Here is a 27,969-nt window from a genome sequence, read left to right on the forward strand (position 1 = left end):
GTACAATTAGATAACAATAGCATCAAACAGCCTAGAAAATGACAAACTGTGGTTATTAATTTGCCACCTTTAACCATATGAACTAGATTTGTGGTTATATAACAAAATCTAGGGGTAACCCATTTTCCAGTCCCCCTTCTGTCTTAGACATAAGCTATGTTTCTCCCCATAAACTTTTCTTACTCTTTAAAACAATATAAAACAAATCAGAAAATTGTGTTCCATAAATATGCCCTTAGTATGATTTTACCCTCAGAGGAAAAAATTCAAAAGGGGTTTAGGGGAAGAAATAGAGAAACTGAGGAAGGGGAAGAGATTAGAAGTGAGGCTGGAAGACAAAGGAAGTTTATGCAAACTTTTGGAAAGTGGTGAAGACAAGAGGGAAAGAGAGAAGGGAGAAATAAAACCAAGAACAGAGCAACAACAATAAAAACTAGAAGCAATGTTCACACATATAAGAACAAGAGCAAACAATTGAGAAAAAACAAAGCAAAACAAAAACAAGAAAAGAAAATGTCCATTCAAGGTGTGTCTCTGCACTCAATGGTAGAAAAGTTGGGCACACAAATCCCTAGATCTGTGGTGATTAATCACAGCAAGCCAGTTACAGATTTGCAGGGGGTGGGTAGTGGATAATACCAGCAAGCCCACACCTTTAGTTCTGAAGCTCAGACTGGTTTCTGGCTTTGAGGCTGGAACTCATTTTTTTCAGCCTGCAACACCCCATGTGCCTCCTGCTGGCTTGAAATTGGCTCCTTGATCTCCTGCCAACTTGAACTTTGTTCTGCCTCACCTGCACACTGGGAGCTGATGGATGGATGGAGCCAGCCTAACACTTCAACTGAGTTTCAAGCTCAGCTGGCCCCTCTCCAAGACAACTACCAGCCAATCACCCTCTCCTGGGGACATGTGAACCCAAATAACAGGCACTGCAGCCCACTGCATCCACTGCTCCACTGCACTGATGCATTTCTCCATGAAGGCCTCTGAGGTCACCAGTAGTCACCATGTGCCTGCTGGTTTGAGCCACCCTTCCCATGTGGTCAGTTAAGGCTCGGGGAGAAAGTACGGCTTGCTACCTCTTTCTTCTTCATTAGAGTTTCTCTTCGCACTCCCTGTGCACTTCAGTTCTTGCTTCAGATCCTTGCTGTGTCCTGGGGACCCACTTCCCTCCTTCTCTTCTTTGCATTGCTCTATTCCAGCATCTAGACACCAAACTTGCTGCTTATCACTCTGCCATCTTCCCAGAAGTGCAATTCTTATGTTAATTGAGCTACGTAAGAACTTTCTGGTCCTGAGTTCTGACTTTGTCTTCCTGATTACTTGTTTACCTGCCTTTGTCTTTTTAATTCCTCAGAGTCTAGCTGCCTTTGCCCTTCTAATTGCTGTAATCTGGCTGCAGCAGTCAAAACTGCCTTATTTTTAATAAAGTTCAATGAAGCCTTCATACTATCTTTTCCCTAACTACAGTGCTTCCTGTCCCTACAATAGGAGGGTAATGGCTGACAAACAGGTGACAGGGCTGAGCTCAGCCTGTATAGAGGAAAGGTCAGAAGGTTCCATCTGTCAGGCATCGTGGTGCATGCCTGTAATCCCAGCACTCTGGAGGCTGAGGCAGGAGAATAGTGGTGAGTTTGAGGCCAGCCTTGGCTACATAGTGAGTTCAAGGCCAGCCTGGACTACATAGCAAGACCTTGCCTCAAAAAACAATAAACAGGTTCTTTCTATTCACAGGTGGAAAGGCCCATTCATGGGGAAAGTGGGTGGCCTGGGAAGGACTTTAGGGTTTTTAGACTGGGTCTGTGTCCTAAACTTACAGTTTTGCTGCAAGTAGAATTTTTCAGTTGTACCTTTCCTTGTCTCCTTTTCCCTTGTCCCATTCTCCTGTTCTGCCTCATCCTCCACTCTGGCTGCTCTTGGTATAGGGGGAAGAGATGTAACTCACAAACCTGCTAGATATCCAAAGTAAGTGTTTCTGTTCTCTAAAATCAAATGAATTCTAGGAGCAATGGAGGTTAAGAGTAGAAAAATTTGAAAGATAGCTTCTAAGAGAGACAGAAAGGGGACCAGAAAATGCGTTGTCCAGTCACCCAACTTCTCAAAGATGTTTTATGGGACAAAGCCACAAGGTAAACTAGGTTCAAGGTGGAGCTATAGCCAACTAGTAAGATTACAAGTACAGTTGCTTAGGTAATATTGATCCAATGAGAAATCACAAGGTGCTCAAATCTATGAACAACAAATAAGATTATGACAAGTATAGTTGCTTAGGTAATATTGATTAAATGAGGATCCAATGGGGAAATAAGTCAGTAGCAAGCATACAAGGAATGAGTAAGGATTTTTGGTGGTAAGGGGTGGATCAGGGATCTTTCTTGAAAGATCTTGGTCCCCCACCCAGGTGGTTGATACATTTTTACAATATCAATCACTACTATTTATCCTACTTGGGTATGAAAGTTTCTCTCCTTTTATAATGCTGGCCTTCAGTGAATGTGTCTTGACTGTCCTCCATGTTGGCTTCTAGAGGGCTAGCCCTGTCTAACTGACATCTAATTAACTTACCTACCTACAACACTCAGCTCTTCCTTGTCTTACAGAGTGAGTGTCTATCCTGGGAGGTTGGAAGACAGCCATAAGTCACCTCAAGTGAGTAAACCGGGTGGGGTGGCAGGAGAATATCTGCCCCACACCTGCCCATGGCCCAGGTCCTGGAAGAACACATGCATCACTCTTGGCCACAGGTGGTGGAACCACTGGGGCCTTTAGCCATGCTCTACCTATGAGGGGCTGGAATCTGAGGCTGCCAGGCACTGAGGGATCTGGAGAGATTGGGACCCAGCCCAGGGCTTTGGTGCTGCTGGGGAGGCCAGATCTGACATGGCACAGGACCAAGTTGAGTTTTACATAATAGAAATGCATCCCCTGGAGGGAATCATGGGAACTGCAGACCAGAAACAAAACAATGGGCAGCCTTAAGGACTCCTGGGAGGGGAGGGATGAGCATGGGGAGCCAGGCTGAGGTGGGGCAGCTGGCTGGGGCTCAGGAGAGCCCATGGTGAGCTGACTGTGACCTTGTGATGGCGATCTGTCCTTGGGCAGAGAGGGAGGCTGAGGCAGAGTTCGCATCAGAGAAAAAGCTGCCCAGGCCTGGCCACCCTCCTGGGATTCTGACTTGAAGCCTAGTAAGAGAAGGAGCGGAAAGAGACCAGTGAGCTCCTCACATGTTATTTTGTTTTTTTCCTCACAAAAGCCCTCTGCACCCAGGCATTGTGGCACATATCTGTAATCCCAACACTCTGGGAGGCTGAGGCAGAAGGATCACCACAAGTTTGAGGCCAGCCCAGGCAGCTTAGTGACTCAGCAAGACCCTGTCTCCAAATAAGTGTGAAAAATGGGCTGGGATGCAGCTCAGTGAGAAGCCCTGGTATCAGCCCCACTACCAAAGGGGAAAAGTCTGCAGAGGAGTTAATAGCCCCACTTGCTATGAGGAAACTGAGACACTGAGTAGCTATGGGTTATTGACAGCACCAAGATTCAGACTCAGGCCTGGCAGTTTGAGCCCCTGAGCTGTTTCTGCAATGCCAGCTGCCTGCTGGCTCTGGCTCACCAGAGGATGCAGAGGAGAAGCTGTGTTGCAGGGTGGATGCAGGCAGGGACAAGATCTCAGAGATGTTCAGCTTGAACCACTGAGGGTGCAAAAGGGATTGGGCTGGGGAACCCCACCCCATGAGGTGAGTCGGGCCGTGGCAGCAGACTGGGAGCCCAGCACACCCTACCTGCAGCTTCACTCAACTTCCACTTGGTTCCCAGGAGGTGATCAAGGTGTCGCCTGGCTATGAACTGGTTCGGAATAGAGAGCAAATTTCTGTCACCTTGGGGGATGAGATGTTCAGTGGGGAAAAGCAGTTGGAACCTGAGATCACAGACAGAGCCAACATTTCCAGGTAATGTCTTTGGCCAGCGCTGGCTGCTCCCAGTCTGGCCTGGTGGCCTCAGCTCTGTCGTGCAGGGCCAGGCCCCCTGCCCAGAAGGTGCTTTAAGCTCACTCCTGCCCCTTTCCCTAAGCCACTCCTGCTTTGCTGTGATCATGCTATGAGCTGGTCTTGGGAGCAGGGTGGAGAAGAGAGTGAGTTGCAAACAGAGGAGCACTTGCTCCTGGGTGAGGAACAGGTGAGGCTGTCATAAAATCACCTCTGTTTGGTGTGCAGACCATGTGTATTTGGGGCTCTGGGAGGCTAGAGGCAGCAGAAGCCCAAAATGTTGCTCGGTTCCTATCTCCGGGAGCTCCAGTATGGAAAGCTATGGTCCAGCCTGCCCTGTGGAGTGCACAGCCATCCTCCCAACATCAAGCTCCTCCCATCTCTGTCCTCCAAGTCATACCAAGGATAACCCCATATCCTTTAGCTCTGCTTCCTACATTCCATGTTCCCATCTCTTTTCTCACCTTCTACCAAAATTCAGGCATCTCTCCCCTTACCTGCTCTTTGGAATGGTTCTCAGGGCCATGCCTTGGAGCTGCCCTGATCCCACCTGTCCCAGGGAAGCCAGATCCAAGTCCCTCCTTCCACCTGGTGGGGACATTCAGCCTGTTTCTCTTTCACTGTTCATCTTCTGCAGGAAGAAAAGAGGTTGTGTATTTACAGTTAGGGCAGCATCCACAGCTACCTCTGAGCCTAAGAAGAAAGTTGTCAGTGGGTTTGGTGGTGCTCACCTGTAATTCCAGCACTCTGGTCACTCTGGGAGGTTGAGGCAGGAGGATACCAAGTTCAAACCCAGCCTGGGAAAATTAGTGACTTAGCAAGACCCTGCCTTGAAATAACATATTAAAAGGTGGTGGGGGACAGACATGTTGGGGACATAACTCAGCATGAAGGCCCTGGATTAAATCCCAAGTACCAAAAAAAAAAAAAGAAAAGAAAAAGGAAAGTTGACATCAGTTGTCAACTTTATAATAGAACATTATAGCCCATACCTGTTTATTCCCAGTCAAGCTATGAATGTCACTTGATCATGTTCTAAAGACATTATTCGACTTTCTCAAACCTTGGCAACCTCTCTCCCGTATCTTCTTGATCCCCTCCTAGCCATTCCATGTCCAATCAGACATGGAGCACTATTGGCCAAGGGGCCAAAGCCTTTTGAATTGAGGATGTCCCCTCACCTCCACTACATGTAATGTACCTTCCACCATCTCTACTCCAGCATAGTCAGACAGGGCTGCTGACCTGCCGCTGTCATGGTGGCCCCAGATCAGAAGCAGAACACAGTTACCTTCTCCAAAATGCCCTCTTCATCCGACTGAAGACATGCCCTGACACCATCAGTCCAGTTGTTCACCTTCCCAATCCTCTACTTCTGCCACACCCATTTTGACTGTCATTACTAAACCAAGGTCAAATGCTAATAAGTGTCTGATACAGTTCTATTTCTCTCCTCCTTAGTAGTATGCCAAATGACCCTGCTTTCTTCTGGCTACTGCTGGGTTGAGTTGTCATCACCCTGTTGTAAAACATATCCTCCAAGACCACCCCTCCATCCTGTCACCCACACTGTAATGGTGGAGCTGGTGCAGAACAAGGCCAAGTTCCCACCAGACCAGAGTCATTTGTCTTGGGGACCTGACTTGCATCATATGGTAAACTCTGTGAATGACGGAATTGTTTGTGCCACAGGACCAATATCATTTGTGACCTTGAAGAGCAGATCTCGGAACTGACTACAATAATAGAACAAATGAATAGAGACCACCAGGCTGCCCGGAAATTGGTGAGTGTTCCTTGCATTGGTGAACATCTTTACTCATATGTATGCCAGGTAAGAGGACAATCCCCCTTCTTCCTGTGAACCATGCTGTCCTGGTGGCAGGACCGTGCACCCAGTTCTCATAACTTGGCATTCGCTGGGTGCCTTGGGGTGGGGAGTAACACTGTCTTCTCTACACTAGGGAGTGCTGTCACTCCCTGTTAGGCCTTTGTGATGAGGTAACCCTCAGAGGTTACCAGGCTCTTGCTAATTTCTCCAGTGTGCAGTGTGCTTCCACCATGGCTCAAAAGCTTCCTGATAAGTGTGAACACCCTCACTCAGAATCTACTGATGTCATTCACACTGTTGCACTTTCTGTGTGTTGAATGGATACTTCTCGAGATTTCTTCATGTGTTCCAGCAGGGTCCCTCCATCCCCACCTCAAGCAGGTCTACTTGATGGCTGGGCTGGAGCTTACCCAGACTCACTCTCTCTGGTGCTACTGAAACCCAGCAGGTGGCCCCTTGCCCTCTGTTATGGCCCAGGAATATCTGACTCCTATATGGACCCAGCCTAGAACTCAGGATAAATCCTCTCCCACTCCTGATTATCTTACTTATCTGAAAGCCTTGCAAAGTTGATGTTTATTGAAAGGAAATCACATCAGTGCGTTAGATCACTCAGCTCAATAAAATGGGTCATTAGGCAAGGTGCAGATTTTGACTCAAGACATGGTCCCTATGGAAGATATATTTAGAGATTATTTCCTTGGAGACACCCTAGACTGTGGTCTTCAAAACACTCCCACATATAAGCACCTCACTTATGGTATGACCTGTGGAATGGAAGGGTACTGATGCTGAGCCTTTGGTTGTGTCAGGAGTCCCTTGCTTCTCCGCAGTTGTCAGAGAGGGACAAAGGCAAGCCCCAATACTTTGTCTTAGCTGACAGTTGGCAGTGGATGGGTTTGAGGAGTTAGTTCCTCCTCAGACACTGGCCAGAGGACCCACTGTGTTAGCATGAAGGGTTACCTAAAGGCAAGCAAGTCCTGTTTGCTAGAACCAACATGCTGTCCACAGGGATTGGTTAACACTGGGCTCTAAGTTTCTTGAAGGTTCGTTTGAGTGTTAGTCAATTTTGACTCTTCAGGTCAAGCGCTTTATCCAATAAAAGATTGCTTAATGGGATTGTGTATCCAAGTACCCAAAGTTCACAATCTCACAAAGAGATGGCAATCTGGCACAGGAGACCAGACCAGCTCCAGCAGTATGAGCTGATTAAGTTCAAAACCATGAAGAGTGAGGCAAGACTTGTTCCATTCCCCTCAGTAATAATATCTCTCTGATACTCAGAATCCAGATGGAAAAGGTGTGGGGAGGGGGGCCTGTGATGAAGAAAATCCTTGGGATGAGAAGATCTGAGACCACAAAGATCCTCAATCCTGGGTTTTGCCTCATTTCCAGCTCTGCAATGAAATGGAACGCCGCTGTGATGAGATGAAGCAGAACTTTAAAAACAAGACCAGGTATGTACTCTGACTTGCACTCCATGTGCTGAGGATCCTGAGGTTTCTGTGGCTTTGCAGGGTGTGCCCTGTGGGGATGGGAGCAGAGTAAGGGAGGTAACACCAGAGTCCTTGTGAGTTTCACTGGAAGCCACTAAAATGGAGCACAGGAAAGGTTACTCCTGCTTTTGTATTCTATCACCCATTTTTTCCCATTTCAATTATAATCTTTCTTTTTGTTGGTTCTTAAGAAGAGCCTGCTCTGGCTAAAATTTCTTTCACTTTTTTTTTTGTGGGGGGTTACCAGGGATCAAACTCAGGACCTTGCTCTTGCAAGGCAGGCACATGCCATTGAGCTAAATCCCCGGCCCCTAAAATTTCAAATACTGTATTAAATAGGAGTGATAAGAGTAGACACCCTTGCTTTTTTTTTAGACACCTTTGTTTTGTTCCTGATTTTAAGGGGGGTGCTCTCACATTTTCCCATTTAGTGTCATGCTGTCAATGGGTTTGTCATAATGACTTCATTTAAAGTAAATTTCTTTTTTTTAACCATAAATGAATGTTGGATTTTGTCAAAGGCTTTTTCTGTATCTATTGAAATGATCATTTAATGACCATTAAATCATTTGATGATTTTTATCCTTACTTCTGGTTATGTGGTATATTGCATTTGTTGATTGATATATGTTGAACCATCCTTGCATTCCTGGGAATAAACCAACTTGGTCAGGATATATTATCTTTTTAAATGATTTGTTACATTTTGTTTGCAAGTGCAGCAGACCCTTGACTTATGAACTCAATTCATTCCCAAGGGCTCATTGTAACTCAAGTTGGTCAGTTGCCTTCAAAGTCTCTCTCCTGTATAATTTTAGGGCACATTTTCTCCCAGGCAGATCTCAGTGTCCTTAGAGGAACATTGGCCCAGGATTTCAATTAACCCCACACAATGAAGAATGTTATAATGTTCCTTCCAGAACTCTGTATGGGTTAAAACTGTATCTGAGACCATCTGGAAGCACAAGTGGCTGGCATTTGGGAGGTAACTAGGCTTTGGTCAGAAGTCAAAATTAAATTCCTATTGTAACCCAAGTTGTTTATATGTCAGGCCAGTTGTAACTTGAGGGTCCACTGCATCTTCTTGAGGACTTTTGCATTTAAGTTCATTAAGAAGAATGCCTGTAGTTTTATTTTTCTTTTCCTTTTGTTTCTGTTGAGTCCTTATCCAGTTTTGGTATCAGAGTAATGTCAGCTTCAGGAAATTAATCTGGCAGTGCTTCTTCTCTTTCAATTTTATGGAAGGGGCTGGAGAATATTGACATTAGTCCTTCCCTGAGGTTCTGGTAAAATTCTGCAGTAAGTCAGGTATGGTGGTTCACACCTGTAACCCCAGCAACTGGGAGGCTGAAGTAGAAGGATTGCCACAGTGTGAGGCTAGCCTGGGACATATAGTGAGACCTTGTCTCAAAAAAACAACAAAAAAAGTTCTGTGGTGATTCCCTTGAGTCTTGGGCTTTTATTAGTTTTGGGTTTTTGTTTGCTTGTTTATTTTGTTTTGTTTTGCTTTTTGAGAAAGAGTGAGACTTACCTGGAACTATGTAGCCCACGGTGGTCTTGAATTCACAGTGATCCTCCTGCCTCAGCCTCCTGAGTGCTGGGATTATAGGCATGTGCCACTATGCCCGGCTAGGCTTTTATTTGTTTATAGAGTTTCTCTTACTGCTTCTATTTCATTGCCTATTACTGGTTCTCTTTTGTTCAGTTTTGAGAATTAAGTGTGTCTGGGAATTTATCCATTTTTTTTCTAGATTCTCCTGTTTATTGGAATAGAAGTTTTCATAATAGTCCCTTATAGTCCTCTGGATTTCAGCAGTGTCTGTTATGATTTCACCTTTTTCAATTCTAATTACATTGACAGGAATCTTCTCTTTCCTTTTTTCATAAGTTTGACAGAGTCTATCAAGCTTATTTATCCTTTCAAATAAAGAACTCTGGTTCAGTTAATAGTTTTCTCTAACAGCTTCTGGCATTCTCTCTTTGTGCTGAATTTCTGAGATCTTTTACTATGATGTATCATTAAGAAGTATTTTGTGATTATGGTATTTGGGATTCCATATACATGATTTACCCAAACATTGAATTTAGATTTGGAAGTGTTTCTGCTATGATTTTGGTGAATAAATTCTTACACCTTTTGTGTCATCTTCTGATCTTTTCTTAACTCCTACAATTCTTAAGGTTGGGTTTTTCTTCTTTTTCTTTTCCTTCTTTTTGATTATTTTGTTATCTAGCAGCTGTTTGGTCCAGTTTCCATGATGTCTTGTTCTTTTTTTTAAGGTTTTTCTAAGTACATGATGTACTACATCAACCTTGTCGTAGTTTTGAAACCCTGTTCTCACCATGGTCATTTCTGCTGTCCATACTTTCAGTAGAATTTTTATATTCTGAATTTCACTTGATTTCTTTTCATATTTTCTAATATGCTACTAAAATGGTCATTGATATCTTGAATAGTCTCATTTTTTTGTTTTTGTTTTGGTTTGGTTTGGTTTGTTTTTTTTTTTTTTTACACACCCATTTTGACTGTCATTACTAAACCAAGGTCAAATGCTAATAAGTGTCTGATACAGTTCTATTTCTCTCCTCCTTAGTAGTATGCCAAATGACCCTGCTTTCTTCTGGCTACTGCTGGGTTGAGTTGTCATCACCCTGTTGTAAAACATATCCTCCAAGACCACCCCTCCATCCTGTCACCCACACTGTAATGGTGGAGCTGGTGCAGAACAAGGCCAAGTTCCCACCAGACCAGAGTCATTTGTCTTGGGGACCTGACTTGCATCATATGGTAAACTCTGTGAATGACGGAATTGTTTGTGCCACAGGACCAATATCATTTGTGACCTTGAAGAGCAGATCTCGGAACTGACTACAATAATAGAACAAATGAATAGAGACCACCAGGCTGCCCGGAAATTGGTGAGTGTTCCTTGCATTGGTGAACATCTTTACTCATATGTATGCCAGGTAAGAGGACAATCCCCCTTCTTCCTGTGAACCATGCTGTCCTGGTGGCAGGACCGTGCACCCAGTTCTCATAACTTGGCATTCGCTGGGTGCCTTGGGGTGGGGAGTAACACTGTCTTCTCTACACTAGGGAGTGCTGTCACTCCCTGTTAGGCCTTTGTGATGAGGTAACCCTCAGAGGTTACCAGGCTCTTGCTAATTTCTCCAGTGTGCAGTGTGCTTCCACCATGGCTCAAAAGCTTCCTGATAAGTGTGAACACCCTCACTCAGAATCTACTGATGTCATTCACACTGTTGCACTTTCTGTGTGTTGAATGGATACTTCTCGAGATTTCTTCATGTGTTCCAGCAGGGTCCCTCCATCCCCACCTCAAGCAGGTCTACTTGATGGCTGGGCTGGAGCTTACCCAGACTCACTCTCTCTGGTGCTACTGAAACCCAGCAGGTGGCCCCTTGCCCTCTGTTATGGCCCAGGAATATCTGACTCCTATATGGACCCAGCCTAGAACTCAGGATAAATCCTCTCCCACTCCTGATTATCTTACTTATCTGAAAGCCTTGCAAAGTTGATGTTTATTGAAAGGAAATCACATCAGTGCGTTAGATCACTCAGCTCAATAAAATGGGTCATTAGGCAAGGTGCAGATTTTGACTCAAGACATGGTCCCTATGGAAGATATATTTAGAGATTATTTCCTTGGAGACACCCTAGACTGTGGTCTTCAAAACACTCCCACATATAAGCACCTCACTTATGGTATGACCTGTGGAATGGAAGGGTACTGATGCTGAGCCTTTGGTTGTGTCAGGAGTCCCTTGCTTCTCCGCAGTTGTCAGAGAGGGACAAAGGCAAGCCCCAATACTTTGTCTTAGCTGACAGTTGGCAGTGGATGGGTTTGAGGAGTTAGTTCCTCCTCAGACACTGGCCAGAGGACCCACTGTGTTAGCATGAAGGGTTACCTAAAGGCAAGCAAGTCCTGTTTGCTAGAACCAACATGCTGTCCACAGGGATTGGTTAACACTGGGCTCTAAGTTTCTTGAAGGTTCGTTTGAGTGTTAGTCAATTTTGACTCTTCAGGTCAAGCGCTTTATCCAATAAAAGATTGCTTAATGGGATTGTGTATCCAAGTACCCAAAGTTCACAATCTCACAAAGAGATGGCAATCTGGCACAGGAGACCAGACCAGCTCCAGCAGTATGAGCTGATTAAGTTCAAAACCATGAAGAGTGAGGCAAGACTTGTTCCATTCCCCTCAGTAATAATATCTCTCTGATACTCAGAATCCAGATGGAAAAGGTGTGGGGAGGGGGGCCTGTGATGAAGAAAATCCTTGGGATGAGAAGATCTGAGACCACAAAGATCCTCAATCCTGGGTTTTGCCTCATTTCCAGCTCTGCAATGAAATGGAACGCCGCTGTGATGAGATGAAGCAGAACTTTAAAAACAAGACCAGGTATGTACTCTGACTTGCACTCCATGTGCTGAGGATCCTGAGGTTTCTGTGGCTTTGCAGGGTGTGCCCTGTGGGGATGGGAGCAGAGTAAGGGAGGTAACACCAGAGTCCTTGTGAGTTTCACTGGAAGCCACTAAAATGGAGCACAGGAAAGGTTACTCCTGCTTTTGTATTCTATCACCCATTTTTTCCCATTTCAATTATAATCTTTCTTTTTGTTGGTTCTTAAGAAGAGCCTGCTCTGGCTAAAATTTCTTTCACTTTTTTTTTTGTGGGGGGTTACCAGGGATCAAACTCAGGACCTTGCTCTTGCAAGGCAGGCACATGCCATTGAGCTAAATCCCCGGCCCCTAAAATTTCAAATACTGTATTAAATAGGAGTGATAAGAGTAGACACCCTTGCTTTTTTTTTAGACACCTTTGTTTTGTTCCTGATTTTAAGGGGGGTGCTCTCACATTTTCCCATTTAGTGTCATGCTGTCAATGGGTTTGTCATAATGACTTCATTTAAAGTAAATTTCTTTTTTTTAACCATAAATGAATGTTGGATTTTGTCAAAGGCTTTTTCTGTATCTATTGAAATGATCATTTAATGACCATTAAATCATTTGATGATTTTTATCCTTACTTCTGGTTATGTGGTATATTGCATTTGTTGATTGATATATGTTGAACCATCCTTGCATTCCTGGGAATAAACCAACTTGGTCAGGATATATTATCTTTTTAAATGATTTGTTACATTTTGTTTGCAAGTGCAGCAGACCCTTGACTTATGAACTCAATTCATTCCCAAGGGCTCATTGTAACTCAAGTTGGTCAGTTGCCTTCAAAGTCTCTCTCCTGTATAATTTTAGGGCACATTTTCTCCCAGGCAGATCTCAGTGTCCTTAGAGGAACATTGGCCCAGGATTTCAATTAACCCCACACAATGAAGAATGTTATAATGTTCCTTCCAGAACTCTGTATGGGTTAAAACTGTATCTGAGACCATCTGGAAGCACAAGTGGCTGGCATTTGGGAGGTAACTAGGCTTTGGTCAGAAGTCAAAATTAAATTCCTATTGTAACCCAAGTTGTTTATATGTCAGGCCAGTTGTAACTTGAGGGTCCACTGCATCTTCTTGAGGACTTTTGCATTTAAGTTCATTAAGAAGAATGCCTGTAGTTTTATTTTTCTTTTTCTTTTGTTTCTGTTGAGTCCTTATCCAGTTTTGGTATCAGAGTAATGTCAGCTTCAGGAAATTAATCTGGCAGTGCTTCTTCTCTTTCAATTTTATGGAAGGGGCTGGAGAATATTGACATTAGTCCTTCCCTGAGGTTCTGGTAAAATTCTGCAGTAAGTCAGGTATGGTGGTTCACACCTGTAACCCCAGCAACTGGGAGGCTGAAGTAGAAGGATTGCCACAGTGTGAGGCTAGCCTGGGACATATAGTGAGACCTTGTCTCAAAAAAACAACAAAAAAAGTTCTGTGGTGATTCCCTTGAGTCTTGGGCTTTTATTAGTTTTGGGTTTTTGTTTGCTTGTTTATTTTGTTTTGTTTTGCTTTTTGAGAAAGAGTGAGACTTACCTGGAACTATGTAGCCCACGGTGGTCTTGAATTCACAGTGATCCTCCTGCCTCAGCCTCCTGAGTGCTGGGATTATAGGCATGTGCCACTATGCCCGGCTAGGCTTTTATTTGTTTATAGAGTTTCTCTTACTGCTTCTATTTCATTGCCTATTACTGGTTCTCTTTTGTTCAGTTTTGAGAATTAAGTGTGTCTGGGAATTTATCCATTTTTTTTCTAGATTCTCCTGTTTATTGGAATAGAAGTTTTCATAATAGTCCCTTATAGTCCTCTGGATTTCAGCAGTGTCTGTTATGATTTCACCTTTTTCAATTCTAATTACATTGACAGGAATCTTCTCTTTCCTTTTTTCATAAGTTTGACAGAGTCTATCAAGCTTATTTATCCTTTCAAATAAAGAACTCTGGTTCAGTTAATAGTTTTCTCTAACAGCTTCTGGCATTCTCTCTTTGTGCTGAATTTCTGAGATCTTTTACTATGATGTATCATTAAGAAGTATTTTGTGATTATGGTATTTGGGATTCCATATACATGATTTACCCAAACATTGAATTTAGATTTGGAAGTGTTTCTGCTATGATTTTGGTGAATAAATTCTTACACCTTTTGTGTCATCTTCTGATCTTTTCTTAACTCCTACAATTCTTAAGGTTGGGTTTTTCTTCTTTTTCTTTTCCTTCTTTTTGATTATTTTGTTATCTAGCAGCTGTTTGGTCCAGTTTCCATGATGTCTTGTTCTTTTTTTTAAGGTTTTTCTAAGTACATGATGTACTACATCAACCTTGTCGTAGTTTTGAAACCCTGTTCTCACCATGGTCATTTCTGCTGTCCATACTTTCAGTAGAATTTTTATATTCTGAATTTCACTTGATTTCTTTTCATATTTTCTAATATGCTACTAAAATGGTCATTGATATCTTGAATAGTCTCATTTTTTTGTTTTTGTTTTGGTTTGGTTTGGTTTGTTTTTTTTTTTTTTTTATACCAGGGATCAAATTTGGTCCCTTGAGCTTGCGAGGCAGGTGGTGGAACCACTGAGCCAAATCCCTGGCCTCTTGCATGGTCTTGTTTAACTCAATCAATGTTTTTTTTTTCTTAAGTATGTTGAACATTTTATTAATTAAATCCATTTGTTTTGTTTATTTATATCCTTTTTATCTCATTGGATATTTTGTGGATTTATTTGTTTCTTCTTTGACCTCATCAAACATGGTTAAATTTTGGTTTTTTAGTTCATCACCTGTGACTTTCTCTGCTTCACTGTCCATGAGGTCAGCTTTTGAGGAGTTGAGAGTTTTTTGAAGAATCTTTTTACATTGTTTTCTTTTGTTTCTATTGTTTTTGTACTGAAGATTGGGGATCAGTTATCATAGAAAAACCCTGTGGAGAGCTCATTAGTTGCTGTGTTTCCCTGTGATGTGACCTTGGCTTTGGTTGTATTCTGTTATTTATCCATTTCTTCAGCCTACTCAATATAAGAAGTAAACCATTACTGGTTATATCAGCATCTACAGAGCCAATCACATATCAATTAAGTAACTTCAAATCTGTTTTTCTCCCTTTTGTCACTAACCCAAAAAGACTGTGATGTAGTACTGATGACAAGTATCTTGGGATGTAGAGGTTGAGGGAAAGAAAAAAGAAGAGAATAGTTCAGAAAGAAGGGATGAAGAAAAAAATAACAAATGAAAAAAAGAAAAGAGATATGACTGTTGATACTATTTTTATATCAGGTGGAGGCCTGGTAAAGAGGAGTTTGAGAGGTTACTTATAAGGGCGAGAAAAAGAAAAAAGTGAGGGAAGTATGGTTGGAGATTGAAGGCAGCTGTGAGAAGGTCAGAACCAATTAATATGCTGATAGAAAGCTGTGTTTGAAACCTTATGCAAAATATTTGGTGAGGGTTAACTTGACATGTTAACCATGAAAGATACTAAAGCACTAAATTCATATTCTTTTCACATCATAAACACCTCCCATATGTATTCCAGATGAAAGGAGACAAAGAAAGAAGAGAGAAAGAAATAACCACACCCATACAAAAACACAAAAGAAGGGTCCTCTTGGTCCTATTTTTACAGCAGTCAGAATTTGACCAGTGTGCTCTTTCTTCCTCCTACTTTCACAGATGAAAGAACTTTGATACATAGCAGTTGGGGGAGGTGGGAAGAAGCTGAGATCCAGGAGGTTTGGTCTAGGGGAATGAGGTGAGTCCAGGAGTTGGGTGAGTCTACTCATGTTTGAGCAGGTTCCCCTCCTGTGATCTGTTCTCATACTTGGCCTTGGGAGTCCAGATGGCCCAGAGAGCCTGCTTCTTGCTCCTTCCTCAGGCTGTTCTCTGCTTAGTTTGTGCTCCTGTGGGTGTGGCTTACTGGAGCTTTTTTGCTCAGTCTTATGATTGGATACTTTCAATTATGTCTGGGGGGGAGGGTCAGTGTGGCTGATCAAGTGTAGCCTTCCACTGATTTCCAAGGGGTCTGTTGCTCTCTGCCCCCCCAATAAAGCTATTTCTGTCTGCTCTTTCTATACTGTCCTGGGTCAGTGCACCATGCAACCCCCTGTGGCTATGCTGTTCCTCTCTGGCTCCCCACCTGCCCTAACCTCTGCCCGCCTCACAGAGTAACTCTCCAGACTTTGAACTCAGTGATGCCTGAGGCTCACAGCTCAGCAGTTCTGGTGTGGTAGTGTGAGGGCTCCCATGTGACCACTAAGTTCTGCTGCATCTGTATGGTGTCTGTGGACAGACAGCCCTTGGACACAGAACTTGGCAGAGCTTGAGGGAGCAGTGGGAGTCTGGCACTACTTGAGTGTCTTTTCTCCTCCGCCATCATGCTGGTTGCAACCCCTGCCTACCCCTGCAACTCCATGAGCCATGGCCCTCTCCAGGACCCAACTAGAGCCTAACTGGACCCTGGGTCCTAAGCCAGACCATGCCTTTGTTTCTTTCTAGGGGGCCACCAGACCTAACTCAGTCACTGCCCTCCAAATGATTCTCTGGCTTTCCATTTCTGTGGTGCCCTGATCTGCAGATATCTCACTTGGTGGACTTCTCATCATAGGGAGCCTTTCTGAAATGTTCACAGAACATGGATGTAAGCTGAGCCAGGATCAAGGGGCAGCCCACTGTCCTTCTCAGATGCCCCCGAGTACTGGACTCCATCTGGTGGGCTTCTCCCTCATGTTAATTTCCTATGTTTAGGTCTTTGTTCACCTTCCCCCATTTTTGAATGCCTGCATTTCTGGTGTGTGTCTTCCAAGTATCCTGTGAGCACTGGTGCCCCTACTCAGCCATGATGGATTCCTATACTTTTTCATTTAGAGCAGTTTTAAGTTTACAGCAAAGCTGACATGCAAATACTGAAAATCTGCATCTATCTTTTCCCTCATCCCCAAAGAGTTCCCCTTGTCCAGTCCTACAAGAGTGACACATTGTCACAGTTGATGAACCTACATAGACACATCAGTGTCACATGCCATCCTTAGTTTAGGGTTCAATTTTGGTATTGAAAGTTCTCTGGGAATTTTAATGTGTGGACTCATGGTTCCACTACCATAGTGCCATCCAATGTGCTCTGCCTGCTCACACCCTGACTGCTGGCAACCACTGACCTGCTGCTGTCTCATTTGGTCTTTTCCAGACCATCACATGGTTGGAATCATCCAGGAGCTTGACTTTTCAAGCTGGCTGTTTTTCTTAGCAATCAGCATCTGCCTTCTTTTCATCCTTTCCTGTGGCTTGATGATCAACCATTAAGGTTACAAGTATAGGTAATAGTGGTCCAATTGGGAAATAAGTCATGTAACAAGTGTGGATGGAGAAAACAAAGACTTCTAGGAAATGATGGGTTCAGAGGTCTCTAGTTACCCACCGGGGTGATTTATATCTATCTAAACTTCATTAGGCCCGGTGTTTGTCCTTTGAAGAAGTATGCAGGCTTGGTCTCTCATCTTTATCTTGAGGCCTAGTCTCCAGTGAATGTGTCTCCAGCCACAACTGTGATGCGTTTCACCTTTTTCCCGACTCTCCTGAGGGACTAACTCTATCTGACTGCCTGCAATATTTCTATCTGCCTTAACTGTGTGTGATACTCCCCCTTCTGAAGAGGTATCCCAAACTGCCTTGAGGGGGGCAAGGGGTAATGACCGTTCTGGCTACTTAAGGCTAAAGGGGGTTGTAGGTGTGAACAGCAGTCAGAGAGCAGTCCAGAGGGTCTATCTAAAGACCCTCAATAGGCATCAGGCATTCTTATCATGGGCAGGTTTATAACTTTAAGTCTGAAAGAGACAAGCCAAAGAGACAGTTAACTATGTATGGACTGGACAGTGAGATCAATATGACTATTATGAATACAGCCAACAAATTTTCCATCAGGAAGAGCCAGTAAAAGCCTTCTATAAAAAGGGCATTTTCCACAAAGAGGTCCAGGGATTTTCAGAATCTTACATGGCCTTAGCCTGTCGTTTAATACCTTGAAGAGCCAACAGCCATAGAGATATTAGCAGAAGTATCAAGAATGTACACACAACATTCAGCTTTTACAATTGTGCTGCTATAAGGATGTGTGATATCATCCAGCTTTGGAGGATGGCTTGCCTCATTAATTTTACTTCTTTGTTTAGGAGAGACAGACCAGTTGAGGTATTGTTTAAGGCCCATTGAGCATAGTTAATTAAGTCCCTGATGTGTTATATGATATCCTCTAATCCTAGGGAAGGGACAAAGATAGAAGCCAAATAATCATACCAATGAAATACACTTTTAGACCATTGATGTAGATGGGGTAAGTTTGCAATATTTTTGACACTCCTGCCTTGTAACCACACAAATCCCAGTGTGAATTTCCTGATCCATCTAGTGGGTAGCCAAGGCCACATGACAAGACCAATGAGTGTCACTGGGAGCGTCCCATCTCATTCCAGGATGATTAAACCATTCTGTTGCAAACCAGTCTTTGACCTGAAAATTTACAGTGTGAATACATGGTTCAGGGGTGTCCATCCCAACTATTTAGCAGTTAGGCCAATGAAAATAGGAGTGATTTATTTGTTCCCAGTATATAGGGGCCTTTCTACTAAGTTGTCCTATAATTGGAGTTAACTGCATACAATCATCCCATATCTGAAAGTAGCCATCTTGATATCTATGATTGTTAGCTCTCATAATAGGACCTTTATCCTTACTTAACAGGGGTGTTACTAGTGCCTGTAGAAAGGATTCAGTGGCAGTTTTAGAAAATTTTCAATTATGTCCAGGGTCATTAAGGGTGAAATTTATAGGCCACTCAGTTACCTTTTAATGGTGGGCTAAGCTGTGAACCACAGAATGTTTTTGTCTCATCAATATAGTCTTGTAGCTTATTCTAATCATTTCTTGAACTGGGGGATACCCATCAAGGAAGTCCTGATGTACTTGACAAGGGGAGCGGGCCACATATCCAGCAAGGTGTTTGTTGAAATGACCCTACATATCCCTGTGCCCATTCTAGGAAATAATTGTACTCTCCTTTACATGGTAAAATAATTAGTAGAATTGCCAAGAATAACATCTTAGGTTACTTATCTAAAGACTGCTCTTTTTTAATAAGAACTTTAAGTCTTCTATGGGTTCACAGGAGTATTTGGATGGTTGCTTACACTCAGTGACAGTCTCTGGTTCTCATGGCTTGAGTTGGGTGTGATGTATCCAGTAGTCCAGGCCTGCTACCTTGGCAGCTGATGGAGTTGACAGGATCATGTTGTGTGGTTCTTCCCAAGTTGGTCCTAGGGAAGGAGATGATGAGGGAAGAGACTTTACCAGTACTGAATCTCTGGGTTGAAATATGAGATTCCTTTCTTTGCTAGTGCACTTCCATTAGTTATTGAGTCTGTTGGAATTTAGCCAGTGAAGTGACATCTTTTAGTAAAACATCTGCTTCTCTATCAAGGAGAAAATCATTAGTGACAAAAAGAAATCCATAAAGCATTTCAAAGGGACTGAGAGACCTAAAAGTTGAGGTGTATTTCTTATTATGGTAAGAGTTGAGGGTAATAAATGAGGCCATTGTAGGTGAGTTTCTTTAGCCATTTTGCAAAGATGTCTCTTTAGGATCTCATTCATTTTTTCTACTTTTCCCTATGATTGTAGTCTCCAGGCACAGTGGAGGTGACAGAGAATGCTCAGTGCCTGAGAGACACCCTGTGTGACTGTTGCTTTAAAAGAAGGCCCATAATCACTCTGTAAGCTATTAGGAAGTCCAACTCTGGGGATGATTTCTGAAATCAAAACCTTTATCACCTCTTGATCCTTTTCTGTTATACAAGGAAAGGCCTTAGCCCAGTTTTTGAAAGTATCTACCCAGACCAATAAGTACTGGAGTCCCTTACTCTTTAGCGTATGAGTAAAATCAAATTGCCATTCTTCTCCAGGGTATTTACCATGTCTCTGCCTATCTGGAGGGACTATCGTCCAGTTGAGAGGATTGTTATTTTGGCAAAGTCTTAACTATCTGTTGTATTTTCTGAAAGAGTCCTTTTCCCATGAATAACTTTGAGGCCATTTTGTGGGCCTTGTCTCTCCCTAAGTGAAAAGTTCGATGTAAAGACAATAGTTCTCCATTAGCTATTGCTAGGAAAGAACAATTTACCATCATCTGATTGTATCCATCCCAATGGGAGGAATTGGCATCCATGGGAAAGCGCCCACTTGCCTTCTGACTGAGAATATTTGGGTCGAATATGACAGAGTGACCCTTCCCAGATCAGGGGGGTGGTCTGAAGGGGGGCTCAAGCAGCTTCTTTTGCAGCTACATCAACCAGTTGATTACCTTGAGATACTTTGTCAACTCCCTTTTTGTGTCCTCTGCAGTGAATTACTGCCACTTTGGAGAGGCTATAGACAGATGATAAAAGTTTGTCTATCTCTTTATGATATTTTATGGTGTTACAGAAGGAATTTACAAGTGACACCCAGAGAGGCAGCAGAATGGAAGTAAAATAACAAATTTACTCATCAACAAGGGTCGATCACACATAAACAGTGCCTGAATCGATTGACCCACTGGGTTACTACTCCTTTTATGGGGTTTTACAGCTGTAACTTCATTTCGGTGGTTACATTTCATTCTCATAGTTCAAATCACAGTCACAGTATAGTTAACTTTCAACCCAGATATAATTCTTTGTAGCTAGGGGAGTTTACCTTTAAGATTCACCTAGTTATCTATCCTAGTTCATAGGAAGGGGGTTGTTCAGGGTCAATAAAGCAAATGTTAGCAATGGGTTCTTTCATCTTGACACTTTTATGTTCATGTGGCTCCAGTCTCTTCGGAGTTCAAGACCTTTGTGCCCTGTTATCTAAGGATAAGACCAAATTCCTTATTCAGCAGTTAGTGCCTCCAGTGTCTTGTTAGTTCTGAGCTAAACAAAACAAACTGCTGTTAGAAACAGCAGAAGCCATTCTACATTATGACACTTTATAGGTTTTTGCTATTTATAAAGTTTTCCCTATCAATGGGAGACCCATTGGCTGTTGGATTATTCCTTTCCTTCCATGTGGCTGCATGTTTATGCGTTACTAGGAAAGCATACTTTGAATCAGGGTAAATATTGACTTTGTGTCCTTTACTTAGTTGTAAAGCTCTGGTTAGGGCTATGAATGAGTTCTACTAGTCCCAAGTGCAAGTGGTGAACTTTCACGTATCTGATGTAAAGACACTCTTTCTTGTTCCATTTTCTAGGAAAGAACTGTCATCACAGAAAAGTATCAACTCAGGGTTAGTAAGGGGAGTGTCTAACAAGTATGTATGAAGAACTACTTGTTCACAGTCGTGTCTGTCAGTCTCAATTTCCTCCTTTTCTGATAGAAAAGTGGCAGGGTTTAAGGTGGAGCATGTCCTTATTTGAATGGGCTAGTCCATCTAGAAGTAGAACCTTGGATTTGAGAAGTCAGTTGTCTGATAACCATAGGCTCCCTTTGGATGAAAGAAGTCCTGTCACATTGTGAGGTATATATACAGTGGGATCTTTGCCTAAAATCAGCTTAGATGCCTCTCGTATAAGAGCTACATTGCCATAGCTCTAAGGCATGCAGCCCATCCCTTTGCTGCAATGTCTAATTCATGACTTAGAAACCCTACATGTTGTTGTGCAGATCTTCACTCCTGTGTCCCAAAGCCATGCCCCACCTTTCCTGACACACAGATTGACGCTGTCCTTTCAGTGAACTCAGTGGGGCATTTAGAAGTGCTTAGTCAACAGGAGCCAGGGATAGAAGTTTTACCAGTGCCGCTTGTGAGCAATCTAAGAAGACGGAAGAGTTTTCTTTTTCCTCCTGTTTAATACTTGGTATTTCAAATAACTGAAGGTCTGGTTCTTTTCCTTCTTAGATGATGTATGCTATTCCAATCTCTTGTCTGGATAGTAGGCCAGTAGGGATCTTGTGAAGGGATTGCTTGGGATCCGGTAGGAGTCAACTGTTCCCCAGGCTGCCTGTCTTCTGGCTTTCTAAAATTAACTATATGCAGTGCATCTCAAAATGTACTCTATAGCCATACCACCCTCAATGTACCCAATCTCATCCAAGTGCAATGGCAATTTATTAAACTATTTGTCTCTCACTAGCAGTAAATATTTGATTTAAAAGTAATATCACATCTTTCTATTCTAGCTCATAGTCCCCTAAAGACATAAATGTGCTGAAAATCTGAAAACTTTCCGGGGTCTTGTTTGATCTGCTTGAGGTCACTGAGAGAAAAGGACATGTGCACATGAGTATGTCTGAACTTGCTGTTTACTTCTTATAAAGGATATTGTCCTTGAGGGGCTTGAACAAAATTGGCTACAGGTGGATATATTCCTTTAGATGCTCTAACTATAGCTGGCTTACAAGCCTCACCCTCCAACTCCAAAGGTGGGGGGAGGAACCTCAGACTCCAAAGGGAAAGAAAGAGTGGATGGGGCTTTGATTAAAGTTGCCTTGGAAACTTCACCATCAGATATAGTAATTCTAGGTGAGGTTTTGATTGGGGTTACCTTGGAAACCTTAATCTCAGGGTGCAAAAGACTAGGATGGGAAACCTCAGACTCAGTGATAAGTACCAGAGGTGTCTGCTTTTCCTGTGGCTTACATTTACATTTTGAACACAAATAAGGATTATCTCTTAATGCAAATAATATTGGAACATAAGGCTATTTTGACCATTTTCCCTCTTTTTTTACAGTACAATTTTAGTTGTGAAATAGCATCATAGTCAGTACTTCCCTCTGCATTCCATTTTGGCTCTAGAGGATGTACAAGAATGTTAAGCTGCTTTTCCTCAAGATTTGGGGTTTGAAACTTCTCCAGTGTTTAAAAATGCATTCCAAAGGAATAAGGGATTTTGACATTGAGCTCCCCGTTTCTGAAACAAGAGAAAGAATTGTCATTCCTTTAATTTCTACTTGATTCCTATATTCTGAAGGCATCCACCAAGTTTACTCAACTCCAGGATAGGTGTCTGCCATCTGGAGAGAACCTAGCAGATAAACCAGACTGGATTATCCACCCTTTTACTTTTTATCCATGCCCAGCTTCCTATAAGTATTTTTTAAAGCACAAATTACAGTTGATTTCAGACATAAGGACCATGTTCTAAAGAAGGAAATATTGCAAGAGATCTAAACCATTGCTTTCTAATTCTTTCACAGAGAATAGGGAAGATAGATCAAAGGGTAGCACTTTTCATCCTGCAAAAGAGATCACTTCTACAGATAGGCAGAGAGAAGCAAATGGCTCAGAGGAGTTTTTCCCATGAAAAATCCTCCAAGGCACCTGTTATCTACCCAATCACCTAGGCAACCTTCCTCCGTGGCAAGACAAGGCTGCACACCATTTAAAGTCCATTCTAAGTCTCTGAAGCTTACAAGTTAAACTTATACCCATCACCTAGCAACTATAGACACACTTACCAGTTTTCTACTTGTGCATGGAGGAGAAAGGCTGGGTGAAACTCTGTACTCTTAATTATCAAAGCACAAATTCTCTGCTATCTGTTCTGTGAAAGGCAAACAATTTGTTGCAAGCTATTTTGGTCTGAGGCCTTCTAGAGAGGTGTGATCTAACATAAGGTATCAGAGAAGTTCTAAAGTTAACTCCCACTGAGTTGGAGAAAAGCTCAGAGGGAGTTTACATCCTAGTAAGGACTTGTTCAAACTTCTAGAGAGCTGCTGTTTTTATTTGTGCCTGGCTCCATTGGGGTCTGCCTTACTGGCAGAGAGAGAACAGTTCAAACCTGTAGGCTTGGAAAGGGAGGCTTGAGAAAGGATCTTATCAGCACTGTTTCAGGTCATTCTGAGACAGAGGATACCTAATGATCACTGAAAGAGTTACCTTTCACTTCACTGAGGAGTGCAGGCAGGTACAATAGACATGTGGTGATTTTCTGCTGATTGCCAGTCAGGACCCAGCTTCCACTGGGAGACCTTTGGGTATCTTCCAGGAGTAACCTAGCCCTGACTTCTCAGTTTTCACTAGTTCCATGCAATGAGAGATCTGTCTCTAGAAAGGAATCCAGCTGCTGCCCACCTGATCAACCTTCCATCTGCCATTGGCTCTGATGGGGATGAGGATTCACCAGAGGGTACTCGGAGAAAATTCTCCTCTGCTTTCATGAAAGTGATAGCAGCCCTAAAGGTGATTACTGGCTGACAGAGTAGCCACTGTTTGTCTTAGCCTTCATAAGAGACAGATAAAACCTGAGCTGTCTTTATCCAAGATGATTTCATAAAAGACCCATTTTACAGCATTTTGTAAATTTACTTATAGCTACTATTAAATTCCAGTAGGTGGTGCCCTAACATTACTTTGCCTTAGTGCTGTCTAAAAATAGTCAAGCAATTAATATAAAACAGAATCATAAGGGCTGGGTGTATAGCTCAGGGGCGCCACACCTGCCGGCAGGCACTAGTTCTTGAGTTGAATCCCTGGTACCAAAACACAAAACAAAAAAAGTAGAAACATAAAATCTTGTCTGTAAAAGTAAAACATCACTTTGAAGAAACATGATAATCATTTTAACAAATGTCAATGTATAAAAAGTCAAGGAAGAAAACAGTTTGCAAAAGCAGGACATAAAATTCAAGCAGTAGGTTTGGGAGTTGCATCTCTTTCCCATATATTACTCTCACCCTGTCTGGAGAGAAGCCAGGATAGTATTCAGAAAGGAGAGCCCAAGGAGAGAGAGGCCAGACACCAGCTCAGCTCTGGGCTTCCTTCCACTGACGGCTGTGGCTTCTGGGTCCCACAGGGCACTCAAAATGGCTCACAAAGCAGAGCTGGCTGAGTTAGAGCACAACTACAGAGAAGCCCTGAAGGCCGAGAAGTCAGCTGCCCAAGGGAAACTAGGTACTTGGGGCCATGGAGCAGCTGGGGTGAGGGTGTCGCCAGGGAGGCTGTGGCTGTGGGTGAGGGGAGCAGGCTGTGGGGTGGGCACTGGACTGGAGGAGGAGACTGAAAGAGGAAGGACCCTGTCTTCCCAGGAGGCCGGAGCAAGCCCCTCAGCTGTGTCTCCTCTCCCGGTCTGTGAGTCTGCCCTCTCCCTTGTTCCACAGTATATTTTAAGGTTTACAAATAATCACAACTCTTAATTATACCTTGATGATTTTTCATTTTCTAAAGAGAAAATGTGTTGTTTTCACAGTCAGTGTAAATCAGGAAATGGTATTAAAAAGAGAAGCCAGTGCCCTGAGCTCTGCAGGGAGCTTTGGGTTTTGGAGGGAGTTCTGGGGGATGTGTAGGTTGGGATGGGACCTAGGCATTCAGGTATTTGAAGGGTGTTTGCTTGTTTTAATTTTTTGCTTTTGGGGGTTTTGTCGTTTTTTGTTTTTTAACACAAGTTCTTACCATGTAGCCCAGGCTGGCGTTGAACTTGTGCTCCTCCCGCCTCAGCCTTCCAAGTACTGGGACCAATAACTGCTATGTCTGACAGTACATGAGCTCTGATAAGCTTCCAGGGTAATTTCTGGGACAGCCAGAGGTTTCACCGCCGAGGCAGTGATGACTGGCGAACCTTTCAGAGCTGCTGGTGATGCAAATAGGCCGCCACCACTGGCCCAGGGGAAAAGTTGGAGTAGGAGCTGTGCAACAGTGCACACTTCAATTTAAATGTGCAGGTCACATGAATGAAGATGACCCTGTTGTCACTTTCCTTTTCTCCAGAGGAGATGCAGAAGGAATACAAGTATTTGAAGAACATGTTTCACATGTACCAGGTGAGTCAGAGCAGTGCACTGGGTTCTGAGAGTGAGAGGGAGGCTCGCTCCTGGCCGGGAGCAGAGATGGCCAAAGCTGGTGTGTGGGACCCAGGGTCTCTGGAGTCAGTGGCCACTAGGCACTGGCACACTCAGGGAGAAGCCTGACCTCAGGGGCCACCAGCCCTAGGAGGCAACTGAGAAATATACCTGTGCTTGTGAAAACAATAGCAGGTGATTGAGTGTCATAGACAGAAATAACCAACAGCAGCAGCAACAACAAGAAAGGAATTCTCTGCACAGAGACAACCTCTGTGAACATTTGCACTTTGTGAAAACGACCTGAGACCCTGCGTTGTTGACTCTATGGTTTAGTTTTGTTGTTGTTTTGCAGTACTACCAGGGCCTTTGCACTGAGATATAGCCCCAGCTATTTTTATTTTTTATTTTGAGACAGGTTCTCACTAAGTTGTAGCACCCAGACCTTGGCCTTCCCTTCTCAGGTTCAGACCACCTGAGCCACCAACAGGAGTGGCACTGGCTTCATGTTATTTAACCTGAACCACAAAAAGAAGTCACATACTCTTGTGAGGCTGAGGCAGGAGGATTGCAAGTTTGAGTTCAGCCTGGACAATGGAATGAGACCTTGTCTCAAATTAATTAATTAATTAAAGAAGTGGAAATAGAGTTCAGTGCGAAGGCGATGAGTTCAGTCTGAGCATGCAGAGAAGGAAAAGAGAGAAAGGGAGAGAGAGAAGAGAAAGATTTGCTGAGAACAAAATGGTCCTTCTACAAGATGCCATTGTTGTCTGAGCATCATAGACTGCACATCTCAATCTACTCATTAAAATAACCTCTTCCGTTGTAAGGAAATGTTGATTCCAGTTAATAGGGACTAAAAATCAGGAGACTAAAATCAGGATATCCTAGCAGCCAGCTGGGGAAAGCCAAGCTTATCGAATCTGTGAGTGGATGGGCTGACACTGGGAGAGAGCTAGCAGCAGCTGGCTGGGAGAGATTTCATCTGTGAGGGGATGGACTGACACCAGCAGAGACCTTAGCCGCTGGCTGGGAAAGGAACTAGGCTCATACAGGTACAGAAGGGCTGAGGAATCTGGGGTGAGATGTGGAGGACTCGATGCCCCAGGGCGGTCTGTGCAGGTGTGGACACAGTTACTGGACCTCTCAGTGCCAGAAGGGTTGTGTGCTGCGTTCTGAGCCCATTCGCCCTATTTACTGTGCAGCTGCTGTTGTTGGCCGAAAGCAGCCCGTGTGCTTTGTCCTGCTGTTTAGGGCAGGCCTGGCCCTGAGCTCCAGGGATTCCCCTCCTTCCCTCAGTGCTGTGGAAGAGGGTCGGCCATGGCGAGCTGTGGGTGGCCCCGGGAGATACCCGAAGTGGGAGGGGAGGTGTCGGCCGGCCCCTCTCCACCCTCTCCACACGGCTCCTCTGCAGGACACCATTCACGATGAGATGGAAGACAAGTGGTCCCAGCGAAACGCAGAGTGGGCGGAGGGCGAGAAGATGGAGCGGGAGAAGATCCTGCTGCAGCACAGTGAGTACAGAGAACCCCGCTCCCGGTAAGCAGGCTGCAGGCTCCGCGTGGAAGCTTGATCTCAACCTGAGCAGCATCTGGATTTCACCGGGGTAGAGATCCAAGTGCGGGACTGCACGGTGAAGGTGCCTGGACTCATCCCACGCAAATGATGGCTTTGGGGCAGGGCTTGTGTGTTTTTGGTTTGGGGGTATTTTCTTTCTTTTTTTGAAACAGGGTCTCACTGAGTAGTTCAGGCTGGCCTCAAACTCGGAGTGATCCTCCTGCCTCAGCCTCTAAGTGCTGGGATTTATAAGCATGCACCACCAGGCCCAGACAAGGGGTTGGCTTCTTTTGAAATCTAGACACTTGCAACAAGGGATCTAGGCCTGTATGTTCCAAAACTGGCCAGTTCCAAGTTTGCCCATCATGGACTGGAGCAAGAGTTATTAAATTAAATTGTGGCATATTTACTGGTGGGGGCGGGAGATCACATGCCTTTCCTACTTGGAGCCTCCACAGCCTTACACTCCCACGGGTAGCCACGTTGATGCGTATTTTAATGTTTCCCACGCATAACCCAGAGTTTGCTTATCCAAAGGGCCTCGCAGGTGCCCCACTCCTGGGTTAGAGGAGGAAGGGGAGTGGTCTCCGTGCAGTCCACTCCAGACCAGGCAGCAGCTGAGGTGGGAGTGGGCCCTCTGCAGACCCAGTCCACTTCCCACGCCACCTCACACCTCTTACTTTTGGTTGGTTAAAACTGAGTTATTCTTTTGACAACAGGGAGATCTGGGAAAGTCAGGCACTCTCCGCCCTAGGACCAAGGAGGTGGAGCTGCTCAAACAGCCTCACCTAGAGTCTTGGTGTCCCAGAACCAGGCCACCTCCCGACTGCTCGCTGTGCAGTGTGTCTCCTGTTGCCCACGTCTAAGTCA

At 43.8% G+C, this 27,969-nt stretch overlaps 1 protein-coding gene across 1 annotated transcript in view; it reads left to right on the forward strand.

Annotated features, from left to right (window-relative positions):
* Flacc1 (flagellum associated containing coiled-coil domains 1) overlaps positions 1–27,969 on the forward strand; it is a 58,228-nt gene that overhangs the window by 15,231 nt on the left and 15,028 nt on the right. The window contains exons 4-10 of the mRNA XM_010617534.1: positions 2,601–2,649; positions 3,814–3,947; positions 5,676–5,769; positions 7,210–7,271; positions 24,561–24,658; positions 25,472–25,524; positions 26,957–27,056. Coding sequence (XP_010615836.1) covers positions 2,601–2,649; positions 3,814–3,947; positions 5,676–5,769; positions 7,210–7,271; positions 24,561–24,658; positions 25,472–25,524; positions 26,957–27,056 — 590 coding nt within the window. The remainder of the gene's footprint in view (positions 1–2,600; positions 2,650–3,813; positions 3,948–5,675; positions 5,770–7,209; positions 7,272–24,560; positions 24,659–25,471; positions 25,525–26,956; positions 27,057–27,969) is intronic.

This window comes from Fukomys damarensis, unplaced genomic scaffold (assembly GCF_012274545.1).
Source record: "Fukomys damarensis isolate Sample0158 unplaced genomic scaffold, DMR_v1.0_HiC HiC_scaffold_26, whole genome shotgun sequence".
Lineage (NCBI taxonomy): Eukaryota > Metazoa > Chordata > Mammalia > Rodentia > Bathyergidae > Fukomys > Fukomys damarensis.